The following is a 25,323-nucleotide window of genomic DNA, read 5'->3' on the forward strand; positions in this document are numbered from 1 at the left end:
AATGGCCTCCAGCCTCAGTCGCGCTCGCTCTCGCAAAATAACCTCCACAACTACGCCGCCAATACCAACACAGCCGGCAACACGAGCAACAGTAGCCCCAGGCGCCCCTCGCTCGCCAGCCAGCGCACATCCTCCCTCTCCGACGTCAACCAGAACCCCCTGCGCATCAACACCTCGAACCGCTCCACCTCCGTATCGGGAGGTTCCCGCCTGGCCAATGTCTCGAGCACCTCTGATCTCAACCTTCTCTCCGAGTCATACGACTCGCCCGGCGCATTGTCACTAGCTACTTCGCCGCCTTCCAGCAGCACGCCCGCCTTCTCTCCTCACTCGTTCACAGCGACCTCTCCCGTCTCACTCTCTACATCGGCCTCTGCCATGGGTCTACGTACTTTGCTCGAGGGCTTTCGCCTGCGCTCTCGCTCTGAGCTTGGCTCGGATTATCATCAGGAGCGCATTCGCATCGAGCGTCAAAAATGGCAAGACAAGGAGCGTGCGAAGCAGCAGAAACGCGATGAGAAGGAGCAAAAACGACGAGCGCGCGGCGACCATCACCGTACCGAGTCAGACGCCCGGGATCAGCAGGTAGAGGCCGCTGCCGAGGCTCTCATCAAGGCTCGTGCCGCCGCTCTCGATGACGGACTCGACGACCATACTTTCATCCGCAGTGATACTGCTGTTGAGTCCACATATGGCGGTGCTAGCTTCGCCGAGTTCAAGGAGCTCCCGCGCAGAGCTCGGTCTTCGGAAGAACGTCGGCGCACGAGGAAGAAGACTGCCGCTGCTTCCCATGGCGCGAGCTTGTCCCCTGTCACGAGCCAGCATGCCATGTCGGAGAAGAGCGTGCCAACGTTTGCAGCCCGTGGCTATGCAAGCGTCGCCGCACAGGGTGTGGCATTTGAGACGCCACCCCGTGGCCGTACTGCTAAACGCAAGACCCAAAGCGCGTGGACAACTTTTACCTTGTGGTTCAAGTCGCTGCTGCTCAAGTCGAAGCGTCAGTAGCTTCTTTACCTGAAGATGAGCGTCCGGACACAACGCAGACGGAGTTTCTCATATGAGCATATGGGCTATCAAACTGCGATGCACAGGACACGTTCATCGAAAATGATGACAAAAAGTCTTTCTTCTCTGGCGCTAGAAAAAAGAACAAACAACATACACGGCCATATCTTTCGCTTCGCCACTATACCCCTTTCTCACGGCAGCAGTACAAACCTCGGCCAACTTTCTCTTGGTAGAGGCTACCAGTTTCGTTTGCAAGCTGAGAGTGCTGCCGTTCTCTTTTTGATTCTATCTCGCCAGGATCTTGATCATTTGATTTTTTTTTTGCAGGGCGTTAGGTTATGATTTAGGGATTGGGTTCGGGCCTCTTTGTATCTTGGCATCATCCCCAGCAAGGGGCCAAACGGACGGGCCAGGGGTTCATTGCGGGAGACATTCATGCCAGGGAAACATTTGGCTCTCGAAGGAGGGCCTGGAGTTGGTGGGTTCCGTGATTATTTTAGAGCGTTGGCTTTGGTCGGAAGTTATGGATAGATAGCCTTTTGAGGACAATGAACAGACAATCTGCCTTCCTACTTTCTGCTTTTCTCCCGTTTCTTCTCCATTTGCTTCAAAACCGAGAACGTGAAGGGGCATGTGAGAGCACTCCACACTCGTCACCCACCACCTACCTCTGCCTTCCTCGATAGTCCAAGGAAACAAAAAGACAAGGTCCAAAACATACAACACCAGGTATTCGCTGGTGGTCACCCACCCAACTACTGATCCGGCCCTTATTGGCTTATTTAGGGGAGAGCGGACGGGATCCCAAGTTTTCCAATAGGTATGGTCGTATGTGATGGGTCGTCCGTTGTTGCAGGATATAAAGTGTCTCCACGGTCCACCTTGCGTTGTGAGGCTTGGTATGTCCACGGCAGAAGGGCAAGGTAAAAGGACTTGATGAAGTGAGTTCTGTTTATCTAGACGGTGATTGGTCTGCCACATGGCGTCGGGCTTGTGCACGCTCCTGAAGCTAGCTGCTGGACAGGCCACGCCAGACGTCGCACGATGCTGTTCAAGGGGCCGTTCTCTCCAGCCTGGCAGTGCGAAGTATCGATGTCTTAAAAGAGGAGGTTATTCCTCTGAGTATCAATGAATGTAGCTTTATCAAGAAGACATGTCGGGTGAGACAATCAAATATCTTACATATCTGCAGGCCTGTGTAAACCATCATTTGATATGCTCTAGTCTGGAGGTTCACCACCTTCTGCCTCTTTTCGAGCATCCCCCAACCTGAGTTTAGTTGCTCCATCACAATTGCTATCAGCTCACCTCCATCATGACCATGAATCATGACAAATGGCCTTCAATGTTTCCAGCCACTACGACCTGGTGACCGACGTGACACGCCATCAATTCCACGGCCTCTCTCTCTTCCACAGGCAGATATTTATCACACGAAGAGCAGCTAACTGCGTGCTTGATTCTTACTCCAAGAACTGCAGGTGAAGTTCCTATTTATCTATTCCTTGTATAGACCTGTCAATGTTCCTTTGATTTGGGTCCTGTATCCAAAGTCGTGATTTCAATTGATGCCTTTGCCACTATAGGGCCCAATGTTGGGCTTCGTAGCACCACCCAGCCTTCCACCAAAATAATCCTTACCCCCATTGTCCTTGATCGCAATGCCGCTTCCTATGGCTGGAGAGCCTGCCCGCAACTTGTACCCAAAGACTGCCCCCAGCGTGCTTCCGCGAGTGCGTGGGCTTGCGAAGAGCGGGTCGCCGAGGTGCCCGTCTTCGGTGGGCGGCATCAAACCATGAAACAGGTTGTTTTCCCATACGATGTTGCTGGCCACGGGCAGGGTTGCATTCTCACGCCCGACAAAGATGTTGTTCGTCATCTTGGTCGCGTTCTGCGGCAGTTGCAGCTCAAAGTCCCTGTCGGCGCAGTACATGGCATTGTTGTAGAACTCGAGTGTCGAGTTCTCCGACACGCTGATCATGCGGCAGTCGTTCTCGAAAATGTTGTAGCGAACAATCTGCCTCGCGCCTCCGGAGACGCCACAGCCGTCGCAGTCGAGGAACGCGCCGCCGGCATTGTCGTGGCTGTAGTTGTACTCGACGATGCATGTGCCCGTGACGCCCCAGTCGCAGTCAAACGCCGTGCTGTCGTGGAGGCTCATGATGCTCCCGTACACGACGTTGTGCCGCATGACGGGGTTGTGCGAGGCCATGACCCAGATGCCGGCAAAGTTGCCTCCCTTCCAGGGGTACTTGCCCTTGCCGAGGTTCGACGCCACGTTGTGGTCCAGGCTCGGGGCATCGGAGTACTGCACGACGATGCCGTCGCCGCCGCAGGCGTCCATGTTGTTGTAGGACACGCGGATGTTGCTGCCCTGGTTGTCGATCTGGCCGGCCCGGATCTTCATGGCGCCGCCGCCGCAGTCTTTGATCGTGTTGTCTCGAACGGCCACGCCGTCATAGCGGCTCCTGAGGAGGATGCCGGCCGAGTTGGCAAAGTCAGAACTGAGCTCGCCAGTCTTGTTGGTCTGTCCTGCCACGTCATAGATCGTGTTGTCCTCGATCGTGATGCCGTAATGAACACCCCCGTCATTGGCGAGGATCGTGATCCCTTGGCGCCTGGCAACGTTGCTCGCCGGGTTGGTGAAGGCAATCTTGGTGATGCGCCAGTGGTCTTGGTTCGTGAGCAATAGTGATGAGTTGGCTCCGTCTGCATGAGTGACTGGCGGACCCAAGATCGAGTCGATTGGGTACGATGTCAGTCGTATGGGCTGGCTCGAGGTGCCGCTCCCCTTCGGAGACAAGTTTCCCTTGCAGGTTACGTTGGACTTGAGAGCCAGAGTGTCGCCGGGTGCGAAAACGAACTCATTGGGTTCATCGAAAGAGTTCCAAAGCCCTTCGACAGTGCCGTTGCCCGGCGAGGATGCCCCGCAATCAACATAGTATGAAGATGGACGTCCAGAGGCCAGTGTAGCCAGCAACAAGATTGGCCAGAGACGCAGAGAGACCTGGCAGTTTTGACTGCGTCGTGGAACGAGCATGATGAGCGTGGCAATTGTGATGACTGAGATTGCTGAGACTGGTAAGAACTCATCATTGCCATCAGCTTCGATGCCTACAACTATTTGTATACACAAACCCGAACCAATCTTGCTCATGATAGAGGGCGACTCAACCTCGCATTGTTGCATCGAATCGCCGTAGCGAGGTTACTTCTCTCCATCAATACGCAACTTCATGTAACATCCGTGCGATAATCGGGCTCCTGGCAATTCGACCATGTCGTGGGTGAGTACTTCCGGCCGGTGCTCGGAGTCGGACGAACGGCCGGGCCCGCAATGTCAAAATATCTGCCCAGGCGTCACTTCGCACCAAAATGTGGACTGAGGCGTTCAAAGTGCGGAGTAAGTGGGAGCATGATAAGGCTGCTCTCGGCCACAGTTACGGCGATCCCAAGCCACAAACCCAAGAGCAGAACTCGATAGTAAAGATGCTCCCTCACCGCTACATTGTTTTATCCTCATGTGCCCTCTGGCACTTGGCCATGGGTCTCCCTGGTTCCGTCCAGCCTCGAGCGAACTTTGTCCACCCAGGCATCCTCATCGACGAAGCACAAGCAGAGCTCATTAGGACCAAGGTATCACAGTCAGCTGCTCCGTGGGCTCCAGCATACACATCCATGCTGGCGCACCCTTATGCCTCCAAGACAGCCCCAGAGCCCGTCTCAACAGTAGAGTGCGGATCATACTCCACACCTGACGTTGGTTGTTCGGATGAAAGAGAAGACGCCATGGTGACGTACTTGAATGCCCTGGCATGGACAGTCACAGGCACGCAGGCATACGTAAACAAGGCTATCACGTTTATGGATTCTTGGGCATCGACCATCAAAGCACACAACAACACAAACTCGCCACTGCAGTCTGCTTGGGTCGCTTCAACGTGGGCCCGCGCCGCAGAGTTGATCAGATATTCAAACGCCGGCTGGAGCGCTGCCAGCATTACAAAGTTTGAGGGCATGCTGCGTTATGTCTACCTGCCTCTCGTCAAAAATGGCGCACCAAACTACATGGGCAACTGGGATCTTGTCATGGCGGAAGCCGCAATCTTCATCGGTGTATTCCTTGACGACCAGACCGTTTATGATGCTGGCATGACAAAGTTTCTCAACCGAGTGTCGGCCTACATCTACCTGGAGAGCGACGGTGATCTCCCAAAAACAGCACCTGGAGATACGACGACAAGTACGCAGGCTGGAATCGTGACGTACTGGCAGGGCCAGTCTGTGTTCAACGTCAGCGGTCTGTCCCAGGAGACTTGCAGAGACTTTGAACACACAGGATACGGCCTTGCCTCTATCGGTCATGTTGCTGAGACATCGAGAATACAAGGACGCAATTTATTCAATGAGGAGACCGGTACTAGATTGCGGTACGCTCTAGAGTTTCATTCGAAATATCACCTCGGAGAACCGAAGCCCGCTTGGCTGTGCCCTGGAAAGACACTATCTCTCTATTTTGGGCCAGGTATGGAATTATTCCGTTCTCCCTATTGACGTAGTAGGACTAGACATCTGACACCACATCTACAGTAACGGAAGTGTCATTCTTCGCCCTCTCGGGTCGTTTGGGATATGACATGCCTTACACAGAGGAATTGACTCTGAATCAGCGGCCAGCTGGGACAAATAAACTCTTTGTCGGCTGGGAAACCTTGACCAATGCTTGAGAGAGTGTCTGAAGAATTGAGGCATGATTTTGCAAGTATGTCTGGATTTCCTTGTGGAAGCTGCTGCAGCCGTTGTGTGGGCAGCCAAACAGGGCGGGACCAGAAATAACGCGAGGGCTGGCGTCAAACCTATGTCCAAAGGAAACTCTTCACGGACAGGCTGGCATCTAAATAGGACATTCAAGCACAATTATTGAAAAGATGTGCGTCCAGTTTGTCCTGACGGTGGTGTGAGTAAAATGCTTCGCATGAGGGTGATAAGTTCTGTGTACAGGGCCGAAGCAGCTCTATTTCCGTGTTTCGGGCCAAAGTTCAGCGGCTGCTTCATTCCCTGGACGCCAGTACCTAGTGTACGGCACCATATTTCATCATCCAGTGATTGTTTTTGAATCTGTTATTGTACCAGTGGGATTAGCATGAGAAAATCTCACGGAAACGGACAATCCTACATGAATCTCTATTGCGAAATACCTCTGCTGAAATCAAACTATACTACCCATACCATAGTCTAAGGCGTCATCAAACTCATTAAGCAAGAACCTACATAGATGAACAGCAGACCAACAGGAACAGTCAGGCTAAGAAGAAAGGCATTACGAACACTGCTGCTGGTGATACTTATAGTGAGCAGGAGAAGATTACACACAGAAGAAACAACAAGAAAAGCAGTACGAGCCAACCCCGGCCCAAGACGACTGAACCAGACACTTGGCATGTAGTTCGGCTCTCCTTTTGGATCACTGCCAGTAACGTCTTCTCCCGACACTGTAGCTACTCCATAGAGATTCAGTAGCACCATGCATAAAACGATGATCAAAGCCGAATAGAAAAATCCCACAACTTCGGCAAAACCCAGACCATTGGGGGTGTGTTCCATGAAGAGAGTAGTATGCCTGATGCTAGCAATTGAGCACCCGATAAGGTTCACCACTACGCCGATCACGATAACGTCGGTCCAGGTAGCTTGGTAGCTCATGGACTTGTTCGCCAACTGGAGCGGTTTCTTGTGATGACACGTGACGTGGTTGATTGGATCGTTTGCGTCAAATCTGTATTGGGGGTGTTGCAAGATGTTGCCCAGAGTTACGGTCGGCCCCAAAGGGGCTTAGTGGCAGCCGTCACACGGTCGTAAGTGCCTTGCTAGCAACTATCAATTGAGCTAAAAGGATACGTGTTGAATCAAGGTCGTTGATTCAACTGGGCTGCATCCATAGAAGTATAAGCCACAAGCCTATACAACGTCAACGAGTCTAACCCGTAACACCCAAGCAACGATCCCTTGTTTTAGCCATGAAAAGGGGGCTAGACGGGTTCGCTAGTGGTCCTGAGGCGTACGACGTCGTGTCAACAGCGGCCAGGCGGTCAAAGCGGCGGTCATGGTAGGTCCAATGAGCAGCAGGACGGCAACAATCTGACCGAATGTAAAGTGATTTTCATGGAGATGCACCGAGGCCCGAGTCGCGAAAATGCGAATAGTTATCGAAAGACCCGCTACCCAGGGAACGGCCCTCTGGCCCGTATCTTGAGCAGCCATATACGTGCTGTCTTGCTGACGACCTAGCCGGGTCGTTACAATATATTTATCTTATAACTAGAGTATGTTGAATACTTCCCTCATAGATATATTTGAATTCATACTCGTGAATTCATAGAAATGAAAGCCTCTCCTTCCCCCTACCATCTACCCATGGAAGGTTTCATAGATCCTCAGATCTAGTTAAACCCTGTTCCCCTCAGTACGTGACAGCGGGTTGGATCAACTGATCAAAGCTGGCCTGCGTCAAAAGACCAACTCGAGATAATGCTGGAGCCATCCGTCATCTGGTACCGAATCCCGTTATACCAAACTGTTGGACCTGTCTCAATTCCGCGCATAATGAATTCGTTAGTAGCGACGTGCACCGACCCTTTAATACCCATATAGACACTTATGTGGCTGGTCGACTCCTTGAATGAGTTGTAGTAATCGGCATGTAACCGGACGTTTGCTGCAAAGTCGATCCATCCATCACCAACGTGCTTCCATCCTAGATGATCTTCGATGAAAGTACCACTTTTCTTAACCAAGTTGAGACTGGTTTCCAAGACTCTCGTGTGAAGAGCATCGTGTGCCGTATTCTCCTCGTAAGGATTCCAAAGCATCATAACTCCCCACTTGATATTCTTTGGACATTGAACAAACTTCGCGAATGCATCTTTGAGAACCAGATTGAAGATTCTGCGGGTGGAGGGTTGGCTGAGAACGACTTTCTCATCCGAGAGTTCATCAGAAGCTTCGTTGATTTCAACCTCGCTCGCAATTGGTTCGCCGATAGCCTAGATAATTAGGATTTTACCTGTAAAGCTCGAAGACGCTACTGACATCGACAATGAGAGGCCCTATGGTTTGTCCAATAACCAAATGCGTCAAGTCGGGAGCCGCGTCTGTCGTTTGCTCAGTTGGATCGGTATCGGATTGCGGGATGGCAATAGCGAATGTGCGGGCTAGAAGTGCTGCACCTGTAACGATTCTTGAGAACTTCATTGTGGCTGGCGGAATATATTGTCTTCGAGTAAGCTGTAGTGGTTTAGGAAAAGCAAATTAAAAAATAACTCCCGATGATTCTATCCATATTTATAGATGTCTTTTGCTTTATAAGGGACGGTCTATGATGAACTGTGTCCTCGAATGTTAAACAGAATACGAAACTTTCTTAAACCTATAGAACCTTACTACTCAGGCGGCTCGAACTCTCTAAACTCCGGAATTCGGTTATAGAGACGGAATTAAGTCGTAATAGAAGTGAAATTGGTTATACTGATGAGGCCACGCCAGCTCGGCAGTTGATTTTGACATCAGTAACCCCCTTATATTACCAACTAAGGCCCTAACCAAGCTGAGGAGCCTGAGACATCAAAGTCAGCATAGAGACGGAACTGAATCGTACTAGAAGTGTAGTCAGGTTATACTGCCGAGGTCATGAAAGTCAAACTCTCGAGCGGAAGCCGAACAGTACAGTAACAACGGCTATGAAGCACTGCAGTATAAAGGTGTAAAGTAGACTAAGACTCTATTCGTGGGTTCTGAATTCACCGGATATAAATCGAACGATATAATTAAACTCTAATTTGTTAAGTCTGGCTACGGTGTCTTTGAGCTCTCGGCAAGTAATTCATACTAACTATAGCCCTCCTCTATTTAGAAATATTACTAAGTGGAGTCTCGCCTAATCCAATACCCCAATCCAATACCGAAGGCAAGCTAAGTAGTTACTTTCCTAGGAACTTTAATTCAGCGCTTTTATGGGATTTTACGCGTTTAAAGTTGGATTTACGTTAAGCAACATGTCATTTCCCGGCTGTACGGCTTGATGACCTATACTTATTATAATAGTCCTAATATGAGTGCTCATTAGGCAGAATGCTAGTAGGCCCGCTCGGCCATCGTTCGGTACGCGCGGATGCACTCGTCGACCGTCATGCGCAGACGGCCAAGCATGATGGCGATGATTCTGCGGCTGTGAACATGGCCCGGCAACGTAAACTGCCTTGATAGCCTACCCGCCAGTGCTCGTGCCGCCGATCATGTCGAAGCGGTCGCAAGGACGTGGTACTTTGGCCAAGCCCTCGGCTCGCGGATGCGTTCCATGAGGTGCTCCAGGATGAGCAGGCTGGACAGGCCCCCGATACCCCCGCCGTCCAGTGACAGCAATCGAAGTCTCGTTGTAGCGGCGGCATTCGATTGACATCCTCCTGTCTGTCGAGTGTCCATCGTTCATCCACATGTGTGTTTGAGCAAATGATCTCGCGGGTTCAGTTGATTGTGCAGGTCGTTTGCTGGCATCATCATGGTACGAGAAGCCTTCCTCACTCTCCTGTGTGAGGGGGAGGGGGGGCTAACCGCGCGCAGCCGTACTTGGCGGTGAGCCAATAATCATGCACCAAGGGTTCTAGACGCGCAGATGACAACAGCAGCACACCCGTAAGGCTGGGAGGAAACCCAAGATGACTGGTTTGGGCGTATCGTGCAAGAAATTGATACTTCTTTAAGCCAGAAGCGGCAGCAAGGCAGCCACTCCAGTAGTCAGCCATCGGGCAAGCCTATTTCTGGAACTGTATTGACATCGTTGTGTTGGTTGTGACTCATGTTGATGAGACGGTCAGTTAGATGGCGAAAAGAGACATGCATACAGTAGTCTTGGTGGGCTGGTAGCATCACGTGATAAGGTCATTAGGCTAGGAGGCCCCGTTTCTCGACTTCACAACGCCCTGCATCCCCACGACCAAATGGCGCCTCGTTTCTCGACCGCGCAGCACGGACTAATTGCCGACATGCCTCAGTGCGAAGTGCCAGCTGTCGAGATTGCTCATGCTGCTCTCTGTACTCCAAATGCCGTGCGACGTATTCGAACTAACCTGCAGTGCTTCGGAACCACCACTGCCCCCAAGATTCGCGCCGGCCGGCCGAGAAAGCTCCGCTGATGGTGACTAGACTGCTCGATGAGCTCAAGGAACACCCGACATGCTTCTCGGAGAAATGGCATCATTTTTGAAGAATCAATATGGAGTCGGCATTGCTATCTCAACGATCAGCTCCGCGTTGCCGGCGGCAGGCTGGTTAAAGAAGATAGTCCGTCGTATGGCCCAGGAACGGAATGCAGACCTCTGCGACTCTTATTTGCACCAAGTGCCAGCGTTGTCGTCATATCAACTCGTTTTCGTCGACGAATCCGGATGTGACAAACGCGCAGGACTCAGAAGACCTGGGTGGTCTCGGGGGGGTGTAACGCCTATCCAAGTAGCCCGCCTCCACAGGGGCGCCAGGTACCAGATTTTGCCTGCGTACGCCCAGGATGGCGTGGTCTTTGCCAAATTTTCCAAGGCTCAACGGATGCGGCTGTCTTTGGAGATTACATTGAGCAGCTACTGCATCACTGCGGCCGCTGGCCCAACCCCAAGTCCGTGCTGATCATGGATAACGCGTCATTCCATCGTTTCGACAAGATTAACCGTCTTTGTGCCGCAGCTGGCGTCAAGCTTCTGTACTTGAGCCCATATACGCCCATCTATAATCCCATCGAGGAGTTTTTTGCGGAGCTGAAAGCCTTCACCAAACGTCACTGGCAACACAGCAGGGACGCACATGACGAGGATTTTGGTTCCTTCCTAGAGTGGTCTGTTGATGTCGTCAGCGCCAGGGAGACAAGCGCAAGGGGACACTTCCGCCATGCAGGGATTGCCGTGATAGATGCGTGAAGGTTGTTCATAGTCATAGTCAAAGTTTCACTGGGGATGTTGGTCACTCTTTAATACAGATTCTGCGTTACTGTACCGCAAGCCCTCATGAACATCTGATGTACGTACGCCACCCAGGTCCAGTACGGCCTTAATGTCCCTCTCACGGCTTCGACTGTGCGTTGACAAACCCCAACGAGGTATCTCGTTGATCCAGTCCACTGGCTCCTGGATGCCGTAGGCATCCGTGCAATCCGCGCCCGTCAGCCTCGTCATCGTACAACCACTCCATTGCTTGTGGTCCCGCAGGTTGAGAACCCAGAAAACGAATTTTGATCCAACACACGTCAACGTGTCATGTCGGACGCTGGAGTCATGAACCATCTCGGGCCGTGCCGCGCGCGCAGCTTCGCAAAGTCGGTGCCTGTTGTATAGCGCTATGGAGCTTGCAGCAGCTACTTGCGCAATAGCTGCGTCCTCGGATATGCTGTCTCGTTTGAACTCGATCGTGAAGTATGGGCACGTGATACGGTCGCGAACATACACACGGTTCTGTATCTGGAACCGGTATCTCGGGTTGAAGCCTTTCAGCGACAGCCAGTATGCGCAGTCAGGTCGAATATCCCATGATCACTCCGCGGCGGAGGTTGTTGTATTCAGAACAGGAGTTTTACGCCAGTGTGCGTTCTCTTTAGGTGGAATAACCAGCTGGAGCATACAGAAGGAGAGACCGCGGGGATCGTCGCAAAAGTTTCTCCTTGGCAAACGAGGCAAACTCATCCTCACATAGACCCAACGCCTTCATCACCTTGTATTCGTCCGTTGTTGACTGGACCCAGCTGTCGCCACCGCCGACCCAGATGTCGGTATCGCTTAGCCCCTCCAACTTGTCGTATCCTTCTTTCGGAGGCTCGTTCTTGAAATGAGCGAACGCGCTGGGCACAATGGTATTGGTGTCATTGACCACGAATCCGCGTGGAAACAGGACAAGTTCGGGGAACTTCGGGCTGCGGGTTGTGACCCCCCTGGAAAAGGTAAAGGTGCTGTCGGGGGTCCCCACAGACTTGCCCGCGTCGACGAAGCTGGCTTAGTCGGATACGGTCGATTTGCCAGTATTGGAGGCTACACCAGGCGACGGGCGAGCGTCGCGTTTCATGATGCGCGTCGCCATCTTGAGATTCTCCCACACGTCCTCCCAGGTTGCTCTGATGGTGTCGTCGTCGGTGTCAGGAACTTGAGCGGGGCCAAAGTCTGGAGGCGAGAGGGACGTTATCTGCATCATCCCGACACAGCCAATGGTGGCGGAGAACGCATGCGGGTATCCGAAGCAGGGTGGCTTCTCCACGACCGCGATGTATTGATGGGTTATGAATATTGAGAGGTCGACGCAGTGTGTTAGACATTATTGCAGGGCAGGCTCCGATTACAGGGAGCGAAATACAGGTCTACGGGGGAAACAAAATGGTTGTATTTTGACGTCGCCGCGATTCGCACCAACAACGAGTCGGGGCCTTCGCGGCGAAAGTTCGGGGAAGGGAAGCACTGTCCAATCAGCGTCGTTTGTTCTCAGGGCCAAGCTTCGGGGCCCAGTTGAAGGACCCGAGCCGCCTTTAGGGTCACACCGAGTACTAGGATTGCTCCAAGCCATATAAGAGCTATTCTCAGGCTCTTTAGTAATTCGTAATTGACCTTGAATTCATTATTCTAACTTGAGAGACGCCCAATACAAACACCAAAGGTACAAGAGCTGACGCACCATCGCTCGTACAAACAGCTCGAATGCGCAAACCCGGTGGCTACAAATCCTTTCTAGCTGTCTCCATGCTCATATGTGTGTTATGTTGCCTTGTTTTAGCTGCCTTGAGCCTCTCCCAGGGTTATGCTAAGTCAGGCATCGCGACAATAAAGGTACTCATGAGGGACCGATATGGATGGTATGGGATTTGGTGCTGATATCCCCTCTAGCTTGACCTATCTCAACAGCTGCAAGAAATCTTGCCGAGACAGGCACCCAAAGTACCCAAAATACCCAAAATACCCAAAGTACCCAAAGTGCCAAAACCACCAGGCAACATCGATGCCGTCACATCTAGAGTCGCAGACACAGTTAAGACAGCTATCCCTGAGTCGGTCAGCCGAGTGCGCAGCGTGGCCGACGCAGTTGCAACTCAGGTGTCTAAGGCCATCCCGGGTATCCCGCAGGTGTTCTACGTCGGAACACGATACATGTGTGTCGGCGATTTAGCAGACAAGTTCTGTCACCGCTTGCCAGTCCACATTTCAGATGTCATTCCGTCAGAAGGACTGAAGGTGTTGAATACGGCGTTTGGTGATTCGAAGTTTTTAAACGATAGAGGTCTTGCTTTCATGACCGTGCCTCACATCATGAACTGTTTCATCGCTGGGATCGTCTTAATCATCGGTGCTTTCACTTTCTTTGTCTCTGTTCTCAAGGGTTGGTGTTCATGTATGATGAGCATGATCATGCCTTTCCGGCTTTTCCAAAGTGGGCTTCATCTTCTTCTTGGCTTGGTATGCTGTCTTCCCTTCATGCTGGCAGTTGGGTTCCAGATGGCCTTACGGTCTGCCCTGCCAGCATGGGTAGACTTAGAGCAGGGGGGCATTTTTGGACTGTCAGTGGGCTTTCTCTGTTGCGGGTGTGCCTTAGGGCTACTGGGCGGTGCCTTGCCATTCTTTACGTGACGCACTACCATTTGAGACTGGTTGAAACCAGGCTCATCGGACTGGTAGAATGAGCTGACCAGGCACAATATCACAGCTTATGATCCATGCCAACTTGCGCAAGAGTGAGCTATGATCCAATATATTTCGTTCCATTTAAGCTGCGCTTCCTTTGACAAGCATTACACCACACAAATCTCATCTGCCCTTCTCATATAGCCGCACTTTGCCGTTCGAAGAGTCGGTGAACATGTAAACAGTGACCCAACACCATGTTCGGCAATGTCGGCCGTCTTTCCCCACGAAAAACACCCGGACCACCCGGCATTCAACCCCTTTTTAGAGTAACAGATCGATCTTCATAGACAGTTTGACCATATCGGTACCTCGTCGAACTGTGTTCACGAGGCGATTTAAATGCACGCCCATGTCTGCAGCTGCTGTGCAGATCTTGTGGAGGGAAGGCCTCTCCTTCACCATGTACACACACACACACACGTTTATTACGCCTGGTGGCCTAGAGCCAATAAGGCACTATTTGCTATTATACATAGTCGCTTCCTGTAGTCTGTCCAAATCTCCCAAGCCCATTAGAGGTCTTCTTTCCGCTCTTACTTTCTCATCTTCTGTCCTTCCGCCGGTTTCTCGTGGGGTTTAGATTGTATTGGCAAGCTGCTTGAAGGCTATTCTTCAAGTGTTCAGAGTCCTATCTACGGCGGCTGAAGCGGCGCCTGCTGTTATTGACACGAGTGGGGTGTTAGGTTCGGTTAGTAGGGGAAAGAGGGGGGGGGGTTTTGGCGTGTTGGGCCCTTGTTAGGGATCACGCATTCTCCAATCGGCCCGTGGCCTTCGCAAAGCGTATTGTAGCTCGCACAGCTTTCATGTTTGGCTTCCAGTCGTCACCATCTGATGTCGTCTTTCCTCCCAAGTGAAAGGAGATGTTGTCTCTTCGTGTGTCAGGTCGTAGGAGGATCTCGGCGCGTTGTGTTGCCCATCGTGTGCATCGGAGGAGGAAGTGCTCCACCGTCTCTCTCGCGTGTCCGCATGCGCATTGGGCTGAAGCGACTGCCTTGATCCGGAAAAGTGAGGCGTTAAGTCTCGCCATGCCTGTCCTGAGCTGAGCCAGCATGCTCGCTTCTATCCAGGAAAGGTTGTCGTACAGTTCTCGAGTGTGCTTGCCAGGTAGGGCTATATCTATTTCCTTCGAGAGTTTTCCAACCTTGTCTGGTAGCCGTCTCTCTACACGTAGTTTGCGCCTTGCAGCATTGAGGGTGGTGGACCGCATCTTCGGGAATTGCTTTTCTGGTGAGGCGCCCTCTCGGCTGGCCTTGCGTGCTTCTCCTTTCGCTCTCTTCAAGAGGTCGTCCTCGAGATGATTAGGCAGCCAAACGGCTGTGACGGTGTTCCCGGTCTCTCGAAGTCGAGTGACCGCTTCGTAGATGCAGCGAACGTACTCTTGTCCAGATTGTTGGCGGGGGTTTCGAAGTGTCAGCACCGCGGCTTTGTTGCTTGTCAGTATCGTCACGGTCTGGCCTCTGAGCTGCGGCAGAAATCGTAACGCGTATGCCGCCGCCACCAGTTCTCCGGAAAATGGGTTCTGCTCGGTCCTCATGCCGTGGGTGAAAGAAAACGTCTCGAGCCTCGTCCCTGGCCCCTTGATGATGCCGCCGACCCCGACCACCTCGTTTCGTGCCGAGCTGCTGACGGCAATGCGCACCGTAACGTCCTCGTCGACACGCGTCAAAGTTGCGTCGTCGTCGTTCCATTCGGTGACGGTTTGCACTCTTTCCATCCACGGCGGGAGTGTAAATGGGTTGATGGTTTCCAGATCCTCCATTGGAATCTCGTTGAGCGCAGTTGCCAGTTGGAAGAATGGGGAGCGGTGAAAGCGCCTGAATTTTCGGATGCGCGAGGTCAGCTTTCGAAGCGGGTTGGTCTCGGGCAGTGCGTGGAGGTCCGTCCATAGCTTGATGGCCCTTCTCGTGAACCGCTCTGGTGCGCTGGCGATGTGAGCCTCCGCTTCCGCTACGCTTGTCGCTACTGTGATGAACGCTCCAATAATGGCCTGCGCTCCGACTTTTTGGACACGACTGATGGCTGCCGCCACTCGGTCTTTGCACCTGTGCCTCCAGACGTTCGAGGCATAATCCACCACTGGGGCCACGGTGGCCGTGAATAGCTGCCGTGCTGTCGCCGGGGTCAATCCTCTCAGTCGCTTCAGCTCCATCGCAGCCTCCAATCCCTTGGTCGCTACTCTTGCAATATGTTCCCTATACCTGAGTCCAATGTCCATGATGACGCCGAGGATCTTGACGTGCTGTTTGGGCTCGACTGCCTGCCCCTTGATTGTGAAGGGTTCCGAATCGGATCTTTTGGCCCAGCGGGTGAAGTGGATGACTGCAGTCTTGTCCGCTTCGAAAGTCGCACCGCTTCTCCGCTCCCAGTCCAATGCTTTCTCGATGATCGCTTCAATCCCTTTGCGGTTGTCTTGCGTGGTTGGGCCGGCGACCCAGGCTGTGAAGTCGTCGACGAAGGCTATAGCCCCCCCATAGCAGTTGATCTTCTGTTGTACAAGGTCCGCGTTGAAGAACAGAAAAAGGATCGGTGACAATGGCGACCCTTGCGGCAGTCCGGCCTGGGGCAGAGTCCGAACCTCTGATGCTTGACCGTTTACCTGGACTGTCGCTGTCCGCTCTGAGCAGAATGCCTCTACCCAACGAAGTAAATCTTCTGGAATGCCCCTTGCCCTCATTCTCTGAATGAGTCTCTCTTTGCACACTCCATTGTATGCTCCCTTCACATCGAAGCTCACGAGGCTGACTACCCAACGATTTCGCCATGCCGCGTAGATTTGTTCTTGCAGCAATACTAATGCTTGTTCTGCTGACCTCTGTTTGCGGGCTCCGAAGTGATTCGTGGGCAACAGGCCGTGTGTCTCGACTGCATGGGAGATCCTCTCCGCAACAACCGACTCGAGAACCTTGCCGAGCGTTGCGAGGAGCGAGATGGGCCTCCAAGCCTTGGCGATGGTGTAGTCACCTTTGGCCGGCTTCTTGAGCGGGATAATCTTAGCATGCCTCCATTGGTCGGGGAGTCCTCCTTCCTCTAGTGATGCGCGGAAAATCGCCAGGACCCTGTGCTTGACGGCTGGCCAAATCTGTTTCCAGACCATCGCTGGCAACCCGTCCTCACCGGGTGCTTTCCACGATTTCGTCGCGAAAAGCCGGCGCTCGACTTCTTCCATCGTGATGTCTGGCATGTTGACAGCCGATTCGCGCTGCGGCCTCTCGCATTCCTCTTCGATGTGCTCTGGTAGGGGCGGAAAGAAGGTGGGAAGCAGTTCTTCCGCTTGCTCTTTGCCGTTGGTCGTCCGCGTGCCATCAGCCTTCACAAGTTGTGGCACTTTGCCGAATGCCGCGTCGTCACCCGACTTGAGATACTTGGCGGCCTTCCAGATGTTGTCGTTGTCGGCCAGGAAGTCGTTCCAATGAGTTTTCTTCTGTTGTCGAATGCCATCGTGGTATTGCTTCGCTGCTCCCTTGGCCGTGTTCTCCAGTGCTTCATCGCTCCGCCCTGCCCGTCTCGCTGCCCTCGCCCGGTTTCTCCAATGTGTGTGGATGTGGCGGAGCTGCGTAAGATCCGCCGTCCACCAGCGCTTCGCGTATGGCGATGGTTTGGCTTTCGGTGTCAAGGTCTGTACTGTTTCCAGCACCACTGACATGAGTCTGTCCGTCTTCTCTTGAACCGTGCCCTCCATCGGGACTGTCTCGAGTGCCGTGGAGATTCGGGTGTTGATTTCCTTCCATGGCGCGTTCTTGAATAGAGGTCGGTTCTGGGCTTTCGGGGTCGGAACTGACACGTCAAAGATCGTTTCGATGGTGCGGTGGTCCGACCCGTGTTCTGTCCTGTGCGTCGTACACTTGATCATGGACGCAGCTAGGTCCTCTGACACTAGCACAAGGTCGATTGTCGATTCGTGGTCCCCGCCTTGCCATGTCTTCGTGCCCCGTAGGAGCATGCTACAGAGGGAGAGCTCGTTCATTAGGTCGATGATGTTATCAGCTTCACCCTGTCGTACCGGAGATACGTCGTCTCCTCCCCATAGTTGATCGTGGCGATTGAAGTCGCCTGCAATGACCACGTCCACTACCTTCCCTGCGGCTCTCCTAGCGTCCGCGACCACACTACGTATAGTGTTGCACGCTTCCTGTAATGCCTGGGTGTCCATCCCCTGCACGTACACCGGACACCACCAGTACCAGTCTCTCTAGGAGCCGCAATAGTGCTGCTATCATGTCCGGAGACTCTATCAGCACCTATTCCGCTTCCAAATCCTTCCTTATCCAAAGTATGCTTCGGATCGCCTATCGTCCTTCCCTAGTCGTTGGTGGGACCATCTTTGTCCATCTATGATGTCCTATCGGAGTCGTCAATAACCGTCCCTTGATCATCCGTGCCTATGGTTCCTGAATGACCAGCACTATAGCGTCCTGAATGTCCTCATCGTTCATAAGGCTCTCGTGAACCTCGCCGCGTTTTCGCACATTGAGTTGGATCATTCGGAGCGTACTACTCATTCAAAGACGGGTACAGCTTCCTGCAATTTCTGCTGAACGATGCATGAGGACCTCCGCAGGGAACACATTTGAGGATGGTCTCAGTGCAAGCACTATGATAGTGACCCTCCTTGGCGCATTTCCCGCATACCTGGGTCGGTCGCACTGGTGAGCTTTGTGGCCGAAACCAAACTGTTGACAGTTGTAGCACTGGTCGAGACGAGGACGAGGTTCAAAGACCTTGGCCCTCCTAGATTGTCCTCCTGCATAAGCGTAACCTTCTGCGATTAGCCTCTCCGCGTCCCTTCTCCTCGTGAGGTAAATAACCATTGATCCGCAGGCCTTCGCAACGTCTCTATTGCTTAGCCAGCCAACTTTCGCAACTTAAACGTCGTTTTCTTTACCAATCTCCTCAGCTGCTCCACTACGGATGTGGTTCGCCTCATCCAAGACCGCCGTTCGGCTTACGTAGTCTACTTTAACAGGATAGAGTTCGTCTCGCAGCATCCGAGCTCCTCTAGGCAGCTTGGCTTCTACTAGCCGTTTCACCATAGTGTGTTCCTGCTCGTTTCTGCAGGCAATCCTGATTCGAGGCGTCTTCGGCTCTTTAGTCACGGCCAGGCAACGCCAATTAGGTTGGCTTTGGTCCATCCTAACCTCGCCTTCCGTGAGGGTACGAACAGCGCCCGGTGTGAGTTGTTCATCTTGTTCACCCTCGATCCTTGACGTGTCGATTGTGCAGAAGTGCGTGTCCGTTGGGGTTGTCGTGGTAGCCTGCCTCGTGTTGCTGAGTTGGCCGGCCGGTGGCATCCGGGCGATGTCTGCGTAGGATGGCTCCGACCTATCCTGCCCAGCGATTGTCGTAGTGTTTGCTTCGATGCTCGCACGCAGGCTCTGGGCTTCGTTCGTGGTCGCATGGAGGGCTTTCCTAAGCTCCTCCACTTCGTTCTGGAGCTCCTCAATTCTTCTCGACTGAGACTGGGACTCTTCCAGGACCTTTCTCATGATCTTCGTCTGTAGTTCCATCTGTTTTTCCATAGCGCGTAGCAAAGTCCTTCCGTCCAGCTGCCCTCCACTGGTCCCGGGGGTTGGTCGTCGCACCGTCGATTTGGTACCGCGCCCCTTACTTCGCTTCGTGACTTCCGCATCGTCGGTCGCATCGTCGGTTGCTTGATTGTCGATGGCTTCGTTGTCGATGGCTCGATTGTCGATGGCTTTGTTGCTCGGCTTGCGCTTCGGTCGAAGTTGTCGTCTCTCAACACCATCCGACGCGACACGGATCGTGTCGCGTTCGATCGCCATGGCTGCAGGTGGGGCGCCACGTGGAGTGGGATCCACCAGTTCGCGTCGCGCCGTCCCACGTCAAGACCAGCCCACCCACGATCAATCTGCTGCCGTACTTCAACGAAATAGTAAATGATTTCAATCTTCGAGTCTGTCTGTCCGCTGCTGTTCGGAGATCCCACAGCACACCCACGCGCAGCGTTACAGCTCATGTCTCGTGACCCCGCACCTCCGCAGGAATGTGGTGTTTTCGATTGAGGTGGTCGTTCACCTGGTGGGTCTTCGGTGACAGGCCAGTAAGACATTCGGGGCGGCCGCAGATGAGGACCAGAGCCGTACGGTCGATCACAAGCTGCTGCGAGCGAAGGAATGTGAGGTCGTCGGCATCCATGAGGCTTTCGCTGTATGTTGCAGCATATGAACAGATTGATTGCTCGAAACGCAGTTAGGTGGAAAGCCGACATTGACCGCGCTGCTTCGTCGGCAATATCACTTGACGCGCGTCCCACTGAGGCGGCCGCTAAACACGGTCGCGAGCACGGGCCACAATTTCGTGTATCTGGACCTAATACATCTGGTCGATGGCACAGGGGGGCAGGAGACAGACTTTTGGTGATGCACGGGCCACAATTTCGTGTATCTGGACCTGATACATCAGGGTATTGGTACAGTAGGGTATTTGTACAGTAGGCATTGAAACTCATGATCACCGACGTGACGTTCCCCAACTTCAGATTTGTGAAGGCTTGGCGATCTTATCTATTACCTTGTATTAACTTGCCTAACGTTTCATGTCGCCTAGACAGAAAGCACCAACCCATGTCCTCAGGGAACATTTCATGCAAAGAAAGCCATCTTTGCCATTGAAATATCCTCTGAAAAACTTTGACTTGACCCAATCTGTCTGCTTGAATCATCAGTCGCCTTGTTGACATCCATCATCATCTCAGACTTCCACGCTCGCTTGTTTGGCACCAGCTGCGCCAACGGACGCCGGGGCGGCTTGAGTAGCAAGGCCCGTTCAAAGTCGATGAACATAACCCTATTGGTCTCAGGGTTGAACAACATGTTCGCAAGTCGCACATCCTTGTGGATCACCCCCTCTCGATGCAAGGCTCTCAGGGATTGAATGGCCTCACTTTCGAGCGACTTGTTTGTGTCGCCCACTTTCTCTGTTTTGCCGATGCTGCAACCTCCCCATGACAAAAATGTCATATGCACCACGTAGACCCGATGGTCGTAGTAGTAAGTCTTGTTCATCGATCGGAGGTCGATAGCACCCAGGAATACAGGCACGTTGGCGCCTTGAATAGACTTGAGACGGTCGTAAACCGAAGCCTCGTGCTCGAGATCTGTGATGAAAGCCGGCACGGTGCCCTTGCTGACAAAGGTGTAGCCGTGGGCAAGTAAAGTCACTTGAAAAAGCACGCCCCGTGCGCCACCCTCCCCTAATGGCTTGATCCCGTCGTCAAGAGACTGTTCTAGCTGCTTCCGCAGTAGGCGAAGCCATTCCACATGATCGACAGGATGACGTGCGCGGGCGGAGACACAGCTCTTGTGGTGAAGTGCCACGTTCGGGCAATGTAAGTCGAGAAAACCACCTCTGACCATCGCGAGAAGGCATTTCTGCGTACAGTACTGCCGATCCTGCTCGCCGCCTCCTCCGCGCGGCCGTGGCGCCAGCCGCTGACTCCGCCTAGTTCCTGGTCTTGCATTTCGTCCGCTGGGCGTAGGCGTGTCCGGTGGCTTGGGTGCCGACTCGTCATCAGATGGTTCCCGCCTATTGTCCTTCGTCAGCGACTTCTCGCCAACCTGAGTCTCAGCACCTCGACGTCTCCTTCTGCGGGGCAAGGCCGGTGACCGATCAACGCCTTTGTAGGTGGTAGGTTCATAACCAGGTGAGTCGTCCGATGATGCCGATCGTTCATTTTCCGGGATGGAACGCAATGTCGTTTCGAAGTCCTCAGCCCACGTCTTCAAGTGCTCCATCGCTCTCCGACGTTCCTCCTGCCCATGCGTCCGTTGTTGTCCAGGCGAACCAAGAGCCATGAGGGTGAACGCCAGATATTGACCGACAGCCGTACAGATTGGCAGGTTGTTTGGATGGGCTGAGACTCCGGACCAGGTTCCGCTAGATGATAGTACAGCGTTTCGGGCTGATCCCAGTCAATTTTCAGAAATACGATGGCCTCGCCAGTCGTCAGAAGACCGTAGTCAAGGCCACTTTCAATCATGTAATGATACGTCTGCGTGATTGCAGATGCCGTCAGCCTCTCCGCGTGATACTGGAAACGCGCGTCGGGGTCTGCAGAAGTTGGAATCGTCTTTCGATTTACAACTTCCTTGTAGATGTCCATAGCGCGGAGTCCGAGACGAAGATGTGGCGCCGTTAGCTTGTGGGGCGGCTTATATTCGGATATGTACACCATAGTGCGCAGGGAAGACAGGGCATTGTCGGATCGATACACGCATATTTGATCCGGTCGCAGCTGATTGAGATCACCTCGGTGGTCTGGTGTCCGTGGTCGCGTCGACTGGGTCTCCCTATCGACGACTTCTTCGGCGACATCGCTGAGGGCATAGGGATGGTTGTCAAAGACAACACCATCTCCAATCTGAAATGCCCTGCTGACCTCTTCCACCATTTTGAGTTGATGAATGATGGCCCTGACCGGATCCTCCACGCTATTATGCAGGAAATATTCGAGCGTCTTCTCGTCTGCTATCGGCCGTTGAGAGACCCTGTTGCCCAAGACGTCCAGGAAATTTCGGTTCTCGAAAACGCGGCGGTCGGTAGGAAAGGAATCGTAGAGTGTACCGAAAGTGAGCTTCTGTTGATCAATGAAGTCGGACCATGGCCGCAGATTTGCAGGACACCACTTGTCACGGGGATTTGTGATGGAGCCCCTCGAGGTCAATTTTGGATCAGTTTCGATGACAAACCGGGAGAAAACAGATGCATGGCAGGCTGCGATGTATTCGTGTAGTGTTGTAAATCGTGTTTGTTCCTCCGAAGCCTCGGCGCGTTGTCGCTCGTCCTCGGCGCGTTGTCGCTCTGCCTGTCGTCCTATCTCTGCTTCTTCGGCGCGCTGCAAAGCCTCGTCCAGGAGCTTCTGTAGCTCCTCTACGCTCCTCTGTTGGGCCATGAGATATCGCTGTCGTTGTTCGTTCGATGGAAAATAGACAGAAACTGCGCGATGGGTCTGAAAAACAGTGTTGAACAAGCGAGAATCACGTTGCTAGGGGCGACCCTCGTTTGTTATTGGTCAGACAAAATGACGATATGCACGGACCAGTTCTGTTTCAGATTGCCGAGGCAGCATTTTTGACACCAGCCAGCTTCGACCCCGCACCTCTGGAAGAGCCTTGCCAAACAAATCAGGGCGTGATTCGGGAAACAATTGGTACAGTTGCAGGCCCTCGAGAGGAGAACACCTTCAATTGAAAACAAGATTGACCGTAGCTAAGCATGAGGAGGAAGTATCTAAACGCCATTTCCTCTCTATTTCACCGACGCGTCGCCCTCGGTACTATCTAGCCCCCCTAGCTCCTTTCCCAAAAGCTACTGGGTTTGAAGGAGCACTTCGTTCAATGAATAGAATTCGTTATTGCATCCTGTAGAACATCAAATAAGTACGTCTTTCTTATAATAGTCTGAAGGGGGAGACAGACTGTGGTGGCGAAGGAAGGGGAGGCAACTACGCAAGCCTTAACCCCACCATAAGGGCCTTAGGTTCGGTATGTTATAATGGCCGTATGCATACTGCATACCTGGATACAGGCGCTCGGAGGTTCTCTATACAATTAGTACATAATTCTTTCGTTATCGGATGTCCATACCCGTGATCAGGACCTGACAGTCTGCGGCGTTAGGCACGAACATCATAATAGACGACCGATCTCCGGCAAGAGAGGGAGAGAGAGGAAGAGATAGAGGGGGGGGTCCTTGAATCTTGAGGCCACAACGATGGAGGTGGCGACTTGATTGACAGGACAGTCCGGCAAAGTACGAAGCATGACGCACCCACAAACAGATAGCCAACCCGTGTCTGCGTCCATCGTGCATGGCCATGATGTCCCTTGCGGCTTAGTGGGAGCGCGCATGCATGCAGGATGCTCTTCTCGTCGGACTCGTCTCTCCAGTCTGGTTGAGTTTGCTTTCAGCTGTGCACCGGTCCGATGTTGTTGGTCTGTTCTCCCCTTCTTCTGGTCCTCACCTCGAAGTCTATTCAGCGGAGAGAACCTCTCCTCTCCGAAGCTCGCTCAACAAAAGACATTATAGTAACACTCACTGCCAGACCTTGCACAGGTTGGTCGCATCCGTCAACCCCCAGGAGACCCTCATCCCAAACCAGTCGCAAAACTCCTCAACTTCGGTGTCTTCGCCAACGCGAGTGCGCCAGCGATCACCTCACTCTACCGGCCGGCCGGCACCCGGACTGTACGGGGTAATCACATCGCGAGGAATCCTCCCCTGCAGATCATGTTGACGATTCATTATCTACACTACTACCAAGTCGATATCATGGCGCGCCGTTTCGATAAAGATCAGACTGTAGGGATCTAGAAGCAGCGTTGGACGATATGGAAGCCTATGGCGAGCGCTTTCAGTGGTAGATCAAAGCCCCATCACAACGTCGTTTGTTCTTGCTAATGAGATGCAAGCCCTAGGGAGCTTTGCAAGTCCGCAACTTGTACCAAGCTGTGCTTCGCTCCATTCTGCTTTGATTGGTGTCTTACACACAGCCATCGAAGTGAAATACGTCTCGAGAGATGCCCACGGCCAGGTAGTCTCGCGGACAGAGATCGAAGATCGGCGAGTATGTGGGCATGAAGACGCAGAGGCATCGACTGGGGAGTGCAAAATACTTACATGCCCCTTCACTGGTGACTCCGATGAGGATACTGGGGTTTTGATCACCACAGCAGACCAATTGCGGCAATTTGAGGAGGAGCGACGAATGATGGAAGTCATGGCACGCGACTCTCCTTAGGGGCTCGCTGGCGGAATGCAATATGAAGCAGGCTTTCTGTGTGTGTCTGTTAACTTCATATTCTGTGCATTAGGAAATTGATATCGTCGCGTCTTGGCGTGGAACCATTCTCTCTCTCCCGATGGGCGTAATAGCACCTTCACCGGACGGTCGACGATACAAATTAGTTGGACTACCCGTACTTGCTCGCAGCCAGCGATATGGTCGCACTAGGAGGCTGGAACGTAGTCTCCCAGAGGTCGAGGGGTCCCCTCGTGGCTTCGTCGTTTCGTTCCCTGGCAGTGCCCTAGCTTACGTCCATTTGGAGCCGCGATGCTCTCAGGCAGGAAATCCCACTCCCATCAGTGCTCCTAATGAAAGTCTCCTAGGCTGTCTTGAGACCGGCTTTACCTCGCGGGTGATAGTCGATTCAAGGCCTCTCTGGATGTCAATGTTCCTTCTTGGCTGGTCGGAACAATACGGAGACCTAGCACAGCCTAGACGCAGGGAGATAGTTGGTTTAACATCAGGGAACGCGAGGTTTCCGGGCTGTTTAGCAGCTACCTACATGGTATCCTCCACATGCATTGCAGAAACGTGACGAGGCTGCCCTGGCGCGGGGGGTTCCTCCGAGGGAGCCACCCATAGCCAATCGTTCCTACACCTTTCGTCAACCTAATAGTGTAGGTCACTTTTCTGCGACCACGTCGTGCGTGGTCCTGTCGTTGGTCCGCCTTGCACTCGCTGGTGTAGCCTGCCGGCCGGTATGGAGTCGTATCAGCTATAGCGCCAAGCACTTTCGCAAGTCACGCGTGTCTTGATGTGCATGGAACCAACCGCCTCGTCCAGCTAGACCTCCGACGACCGACTAACTTCTCG

The 25,323-nt window shown here is 53.0% G+C and overlaps 6 protein-coding genes across 6 annotated transcripts; 3 read left to right on the forward strand and 3 right to left on the reverse strand.

Moving 5' to 3' along the window:
* Positions 1 to 378: 378 nt before the first annotated feature.
* VDBG_10113 (hypothetical protein) lies at positions 379 to 1,587 on the forward strand (the record flags this gene model as incomplete). Its single annotated transcript, XM_002999608.1, has 1 exon — positions 379 to 1,587. One exon carries the CDS (start codon positions 379 to 381, stop codon positions 1,003 to 1,005), a length of 627 nt encoding a protein of 208 aa, XP_002999654.1.
* Positions 1,588 to 2,569: 982 nt separating this feature from the next.
* On the reverse strand, positions 2,570 to 4,165 carry VDBG_10114 (conserved hypothetical protein; the record flags this gene model as incomplete). The annotated part of the gene is made up of 2 exons (XM_002999609.1): positions 2,570 to 4,071; positions 4,147 to 4,165. The coding sequence occupies 2 exons, from the start codon at positions 4,163 to 4,165 to the stop codon at positions 2,570 to 2,572; spliced, it is 1,521 nt and encodes a 506-aa protein (XP_002999655.1).
* Positions 4,166 to 4,464: 299 nt separating this feature from the next.
* VDBG_10115 (secreted protein) lies at positions 4,465 to 5,735 on the forward strand (the record flags this gene model as incomplete). The annotated part of the gene is made up of 2 exons (XM_002999610.1): positions 4,465 to 5,533; positions 5,599 to 5,735. The coding sequence occupies 2 exons, from the start codon at positions 4,498 to 4,500 to the stop codon at positions 5,733 to 5,735; spliced, it is 1,173 nt and encodes a 390-aa protein (XP_002999656.1).
* Positions 5,736 to 9,138: 3,403 nt separating this feature from the next.
* VDBG_10116 (predicted protein) lies at positions 9,139 to 9,493 on the reverse strand (the record flags this gene model as incomplete). Its single annotated transcript, XM_002999611.1, has 2 exons — positions 9,139 to 9,232; positions 9,276 to 9,493. The coding sequence occupies 2 exons, from the start codon at positions 9,491 to 9,493 to the stop codon at positions 9,139 to 9,141; spliced, it is 312 nt and encodes a 103-aa protein (XP_002999657.1).
* Positions 9,494 to 10,001: 508 nt separating this feature from the next.
* On the forward strand, positions 10,002 to 10,970 carry VDBG_10117 (conserved hypothetical protein; the record flags this gene model as incomplete). Its single annotated transcript, XM_002999612.1, has 3 exons — positions 10,002 to 10,116; positions 10,220 to 10,331; positions 10,466 to 10,970. The coding sequence occupies 3 exons, from the start codon at positions 10,002 to 10,004 to the stop codon at positions 10,968 to 10,970; spliced, it is 732 nt and encodes a 243-aa protein (XP_002999658.1).
* Positions 10,971 to 20,308: 9,338 nt separating this feature from the next.
* VDBG_10118 (conserved hypothetical protein) lies at positions 20,309 to 22,665 on the reverse strand (the record flags this gene model as incomplete). The annotated part of the gene is made up of 2 exons (XM_002999613.1): positions 20,309 to 21,602; positions 21,716 to 22,665. The coding sequence occupies 2 exons, from the start codon at positions 22,615 to 22,617 to the stop codon at positions 20,309 to 20,311; spliced, it is 2,196 nt and encodes a 731-aa protein (XP_002999659.1).
* Positions 22,666 to 25,323: the final 2,658 nt, after the last annotated feature.

This window comes from Verticillium alfalfae, genomic scaffold (genome assembly GCF_000150825.1).
Source record: "Verticillium alfalfae VaMs.102 supercont1.19 genomic scaffold, whole genome shotgun sequence".
Classification (NCBI taxonomy): Eukaryota; Fungi; Ascomycota; class Sordariomycetes; order Glomerellales; family Plectosphaerellaceae; genus Verticillium; species Verticillium alfalfae.